The sequence below is a fragment of the Lemur catta genome, chromosome 26, assembly GCF_020740605.2.
Source record: "Lemur catta isolate mLemCat1 chromosome 26, mLemCat1.pri, whole genome shotgun sequence".
Classification (NCBI taxonomy): domain Eukaryota; kingdom Metazoa; phylum Chordata; class Mammalia; order Primates; family Lemuridae; genus Lemur; species Lemur catta.
The window spans coordinates 2,079,333-2,085,751 of record NC_059153.1 but is presented as its reverse complement, the minus strand read 5'-3'; the positions used below and the strand labels follow the sequence as shown (position 1 = coordinate 2,085,751).

At 47.1% G+C, this 6,419-nt stretch overlaps 1 protein-coding gene across 3 annotated transcripts; it reads right to left on the bottom strand.

Annotated features, from left to right (window-relative positions):
* Positions 1-1,398: 1,398 nt before the first annotated feature.
* RPL34 (ribosomal protein L34) lies at positions 1,399-4,891 on the bottom strand. 3 transcript variants are annotated; one of them, XM_045537453.1, is made up of 5 exons: positions 4,862-4,891; positions 3,115-3,188; positions 2,924-3,023; positions 2,220-2,323; positions 1,399-1,524 (listed from the first exon to the last, which is right to left on the bottom strand). In XM_045537453.1, exons 2-5 carry the CDS (start codon positions 3,177-3,179, stop codon positions 1,440-1,442), a joined length of 354 nt encoding a protein of 117 aa, XP_045393409.1. In that variant the 5' UTR covers positions 3,180-3,188; positions 4,862-4,891; the 3' UTR covers positions 1,399-1,439. The 3 variants fall into 3 exon arrangements, with proteins under 3 accessions (XP_045393409.1, XP_045393410.1, XP_045393411.1); XM_045537454.1 differs by lacking the exon at positions 4,862-4,891 and adding an exon at positions 4,662-4,811; XM_045537455.1 differs by lacking the exon at positions 4,862-4,891 and adding an exon at positions 4,490-4,513.
* Between the last annotated feature and the right edge of the window lie 1,528 nt (positions 4,892-6,419).

The window sequence follows — 6,419 nt, the reverse complement described above, 5'->3', positions numbered from 1 at the left end:
TAATGGATCTCAGTTGTCTCAGACCATGAGTGGTGACAAGAGCTGGGGGTCCCAGCTATCACCTTACGCTACCGTTTAGCAGGGTGCCCAGCTAAATCACTGAATGTACCAACTGCAAAGATCCTAGCGCCAGTACAGATGGCTCTGGGCTGTGAACGATTTGTGTTCAGGTTCCCTCATCTGTAAAATGAGAATAACAAAGGTGTCACGGGGTTCTTGGGGGGACTATAGATGTGTTTGGTGCTTTGAACAGTCAGGTGTTAGCCCTCACCATGAACACCGTCAAGTATTGTGGTGAAAGAGAAATTCTTAAAACTGAGTTCAAACGCCACCTTAGGCACTTACTAGTTCTGTGACCCCCTTCTTCTTCAGCAAAATGTTTACTGAAAATTTTCATCCACCAAGAACAAGTTAGCTGGCAGTGGGATACAGGGAACTGTGTGAAGAGGCCAGAAATATTTTTCTGCCTTTTACTTTAAGGGCATTTATTATAATTAGGAGGAAATTCTCTCCCTAAGGAGACCTTGTTACATCCTGCCAGTTAATACTAAGGTAATGCCTAAATTGAGGACAATATTCAAAATTTACTGAATCCCCCGGGTACTTTCAGCCGCTACATTCCTTGGCTTATACAAATGGCTTGAGGCCTCTGCTCTCTACTCAAGCTGGAAATAATCTAGACACGGCTTCAGGAAATGGGTCTTGGAAGACGATTCAAATGAGCTTCCGTGTGCCCAGCACTTGGACCTGTGCTGGCAATCTGAACACTTCAAGAGTGAACTCTAAAAATCTCTACATAACCTTGCGCTATTAAGAGTTGTCAGACACAGTATTACCTAGTTCCTCAAATACAATAAGGTCCTTATTTTAATATGGTTCTGACCTGGATTATAAATCCAATGTAAATCAGAATTTGAATTTTACTACACCCTTGACCTAAGCTTTTGCATATAGTTCCTAATCATTTAAATAAAGAGTTCTGAGCTTTCCAAAAGAAACCCATTTTTGAACCAAAGTGACCTAAAAGAACAGACGGTCTAAAGATGGTGTAAAAAGGTTCCAAGTAACTTAAAGACCAAGGTTTCTGTCGTATGAAACTTGATGAGGTAAAGGAGATTCTCTGATAAAGATCAAAGCAGTATTAAAGAAAGGTCCAGATAAAAGGGCCAGTCTTCTCGAAGACCCCTTCATCCCAGCCTACAAAGGGAAAGGCGTTTGTGCTCCAAAACAGTGGCCAGAGCTGCCATCCAGCTATTCCAACAATCAGCATAAAGTAATCAACAATAAACCACTGGGTCCCCAAACACCAAAGAAACCAAACCTGCAGACTAACAAATCACAACAGGAAACAAACAAACAAACAAACAAAAAAAAAAAAAAAAAAAAAAAAACAAAGAATAAGCCTTTTAATTTTTATTACTCAAAAAAGCTTCATTTTCTTATTTCGCTTTCTGGCTCTGTGCTTGTGCCTTCAACACCTTCACGACAATTTTCTGCTCCTCGATAAGGAAAGCACGCTTGATCCTACAAAGGGGAAAATAATAAAATGAACAGCTCTTAAAAAATGAACTTCGTTCTTTTAACACAGGGCAGCAAAAGCATCATAAAAGAGCTAAGCAAAGCAATCGGAGAACCCAGGGATGTGCATGAAATCCTTAAGTACAGATTAACATTTAAGAGCTGAAATTACACAGATGGACCCTTCCAGCCTCCGGTCTCCCTGCACTGACATCTAAAGCCGGAGAAATCTTCAACTTCAAGCCAACAGTACCTGCCCTCTTCTTCTGAGTCACAATAAACTATAAATTCATCCCCACAAACCACTCTGCCACTTAACATAGCTTTAATTTCTTTATTACGATCCAGGACATAAGGATATTAGTTGACTTTGCCTTAGAATATTTTAACATTTTCTAAAACCTCCAGTAAAAAACCATGCTGAAGAGGCGATGCGCTGAGAACCTGCCCCCACAACAAAGCCAAGTTCCTCATCATGTCTGTATCTAGCCATAAAGGTGCCCCCAAATTCTGACTGTATTAATCTGAATATCATTAATTCATTTGTACAGCATCAGTTCCTCGTAGTTAAGGAAAAATTCTATAATATGCAACTTTGGTTTACAACGAGTTATTTTTTCACCAGTCTTCTAATAATGATTAGTATGCAGCATGACACACACACACGTGCTTAAGCAAGCCCATTTATGCATTTTACTTACCTGTCACGAACACATTTAGCACACATGGAACCACCATAGGCCCTGCTGACGTGTTTTTTTGTTTTAGACAACCTCATAAGAACTTTGGGTCGCACAGCACGAACCTGCATAAGGAAAACGCAGAGTTTGTCGTAGATTTTGATAGGCACTGAGTGCAAATGTTAAACTAGGTTGTGAAAGGCATCTCACTGCACTTCTCAGATTTAGAAGGAGGCCTGTGTTCTCGGCAGAGCTGGATCATGGATGTTTAGCAATTCTCAACCCTCCCAGTGGGGACTCATTCCTGTATCAAGGGATTAATGCTCAAAAGTTCAAGCTTTGGGCCGGGCGCGGTGGCTCACGCCTGTAATCCCAGCACTCTGGGAGGCCGAGGCGGGTTTGTTTGAGCTCAGGAGTTCGAGACCAGCCTGAGCAAGAGCGAGACCCCGTCTCTTCTAAAAATACAAAGAAATTATCTGGCCAACTAAAATATATATACACAAAAAATGAGCTGGGCATGGTGGCGCATGCCTGTAATCCCAGCACTCTGGGAGGCCAAGGCAGGAGGATCGCTTGAGCCCAGGAGTCTGAGGTTGCTGTGAGCGAGGCTGATGCCACGGCACTCACTCTAGCCTGGGCAACAAAGCGAGACTCTGTCTCAAAAAAAAAAAAAAAAAAAAAAGTTCAAGCTTTGTTACACTGTTCACAGCAAAAGGAACACTTACCCCTCGAAGTCTGCCCGGGCACACGCCACATGCAGACTTGGGTGCTTTCCCAACCTTCTTGGTATAAAGGTAAACAATTCTATTACCAGGGGTTCGGGACCTAGGAAGTAAGGTAACAGGCAAAAGGTCAGCATTTTGAGCGAGTGAATGAATAAAGGTCAGTGTGTATCTTAAATTTTAGAAATACTTACAGCCTAGTTTTGTTCGAGGCTGTGTTGTAGGAAAGCCGACGCCGGTATGTCAGACGCTGGACCATTCTGAGTGCCTACGTTAAGAATGGAATAAATTTGTTCACATTTGATTTTGTAAGGGAAAAAGAAACGGATAATAGAATCGTATCATAACAAAAAAAAAAAAGAGGAAAAAAAAAAAGACGGAAAAAAAAAAAAAAGAATGGAATAAAAATGTTAGTTTTTCCTGATGGTAACCAAGTGTGGCACTACCTCAAAATCAACTACCAGGCTCTTTACTCAGTCTGATTTTGTTTGGTGTCCAGATTAAGTGCCACCACCAGGAAATTTGCATAAACACTGCTTTAAAGAATGCACAAGAAGTGAGCTCTGAAGTTGAATCCTCCGAAGGCCAGGTACTGGGAATACACAGCACGAGAGTTACCTTAGCTTTAAAATGGGATTTTTTGGACTAGTTTATGCAGCTGTCGTTAGGATTAAATGACATAAGCCATCCAACCCAACACAGTGCCTGGCACATACATGATCAGGGTTTTCTTGCCCCAAAGCAGCATGTGAGTCAAAGGAAGTAACTTTTCTTAAATTTTTTTTTTGTTTTTTAAATATTTCTTGTTTTCCTCACCACTGATAAAGAGTAAAAAGGAAGTAACTTTTAACACTCTGTTATCAAAACAAAGTCTTTGACTCGACGACGTCTTTGAAAAACTTTGAAACAAAGTTCAACCCCCACTTATCAACTGGCAACAATACTCGATGTTATTTAGCAAATCGATTATACAGAGATGCACATAAGCGACTTCGTTTTTTTTTTTTCTTTTTCTTTTTTTTACAATTGCGTTACTGGGAAGCGACTTCGTTTTTCAGGCAACTACCCAAAGCAACACAGAACCTAACCAAGGCCCGAACCCACCTACTCTTTCCTTCTAAACCTTGTAACCGCTTCATTTCGTAACAGTGTTTCCTGACAGCATCGTTACATGCTTCCCTGACAGCACTAGCTGTCACGAGCTCCTAGCATTGCACTGAGAGCCATCAGACACGGCAAGGCCGGCGCCACCGACCCACGAAGCCACCATCCCATCTGCCACCTCAAAACCAAGATGGAAACCTGTCCCCAGACGCGTCTTTCTCCTCCTCGCCCTGGGCCTTGGACACAGAAGCCAGCGGGGCCACCAGCCCCCGGCCCCACCAGCCCCGCCAGCTCCGGCCCCGCCGGCCCCACCAGCCCCACCGGCCCCACCAGCCCCACCGGCCCCACCAGCTCCGGCCCCACCAGCTCCACCAGCCCCGCCGGCCCCACCAGCCCCACCAGCCCCGCCAGCTCCGGCCCCGCCGGCCCCACCAGCCCACCAGCCCCACCGGCCCCACCGCGCACCCCACGGCCCGCGGACGTCCCCCGGCGCGGAGGTGAAACCCGGGCGTAAAATGCGAAGACGCTCGGCGGTTTCCTGCTCTCAACCCGCCAAAGCACAGCTCATGCCCGTCTGTCTCCAAACGCCGCGTCCCAGGGGCGGCAAAGCCCGGGGTGCTGAGCTCCGACTACTCACGGCTTCGGAGTCGCAGCCAGGATCGAGGAGTTCCTGAAGCTAAAAGGAGGGACCTTGCTCGCCACCAGCCTCCCTCTCGCGCCTCTGACCCCTACGCTAGCTCAAAGGACTGTTCTACGCGCTCCGGGCTCCCGCGACATCTCGGATGGCGCCCGATTGGAAAGAGAACCAAGCTGAGCAGAAAAAAATAGCTCCCATACCTGCAGACGCCGACCCCGGAAGAGGAAACAGAAAGCACTCGCGAGTTCACAGGTCAACGTGACTGCGCAGGACAGGAAGTTGCGTCAGCAACAGCGCAGAGCGCCGCCATGTTGTACGGAAGTCGCCCCGCCCCGCCGTGGGTGGGCACGCATGGCGCCGCCATGTTGTACGGCAAACGACGCGCCGCCCCTCTGGGGGCGGAGATGTGTCCCAGGTCCCCACCCCAAGGCCGAGCGGAAACCTTTTGGTGATCGTGGCAGAAACAAACGCAGGTGACAAAGGAGCCGCCAGGGGCAGAGATGGGACAAAATCAGCTTCTTTCCTTCTCGAGGGCGACACGACACGTTAAACGGGAAGAGCACCGGATCTGGGGTTAGACCTGAGTGTCAAGCCCAACTTTGACCTTTGACACTCATCAATAGGCGACCTTCAAGGTTCTTGTCTCTCTCTCTCTTTTTTTTTTTTTTTTTTGGTCATTTATTCGAAGCCCAAGCTTTCCAAATGGGGGTTTTAATCCAGGGTCTGCTGATTATTGGCTGTGCCACTTTGCTGTTCAAGCTCTAAAAGGAAGATGTTGGTAATGGCCGCTTGAGGTTTCCATGGTGGTGAAGTCTGAGCTGGGCAGTAAAGAGGAGGCCGGGCTGGGAGAGGCGGCAGCCTCTAACACAGTGTGCAGACTTTCACATGAAGTGTCTGTATTTTGTGTGAGAAGAGGGTCCTTAGCTTTCAAAGGGATTCATGACCTCTAAGAAAGTGGAGAACAATTTGCTTGGGCCCTAAGGGAGAATGCTAAAAAGGGCCTTTCCATTTTTATCTGAGATCAGGTCCCCTGGAAACACAGTGAGAGAGAGAGTGGGGTGCAGGTTTCCTGGGGGTGCTCTTAGAAACTACACCTGTAGCGAGTGGAGAAAGACAGGATCAGGTGACTCAGGCCATGGCTGCAACTGAGGCCTCGGCTGTTCCAAAAGGGAGCTCTGGAATTAGGATGGCACCTCCTAGTTGTCCCCAACAAGGTAGGGGACCCAGCCTTTGTGCTCCCCTACCAGCCAGTCCTGGGCCTGCTGCCCCCTGATGATAAACAAGGCGGTTTCCTGAAGCTAAAGGCAACCAATATACAGTTTGGAAGGCCAGTGGCGAGCTGGCTGCATCGCCCCAGGAGGGAGGATTTGCATGGAGCATCCCCGTATCCACTCAAGTTTCCTTCAAGGTTTTCCAATCCAACTAGCAAACCGAGAAAGCGGGCAAGTGACTGAAGGCGTGTAGACGCCTGTGTTGGACTCTGAGGCCTCTTAATTCCATCAGCCTCTCATCACTGCCATCTTTTTGACGACACCAGATGGAAGGTCCCTGCTCACTCCCAAATGGCTGCTTCTCTCCTGACCTTGTCATCAACTGCTCCCCTCCTCTCTAGTCCTTTGATTTTTGTCCTCCGAAGTCCTTTTCGTCTCTGTGCCAGGCATTGAGATGGAGGCTGGCACAGAGAGCCAAATGTGATTTTTGAATAAATGAACTAATGGATGTATTTACTTGGAATATGTTCTCTGCATTTCAAGAGAG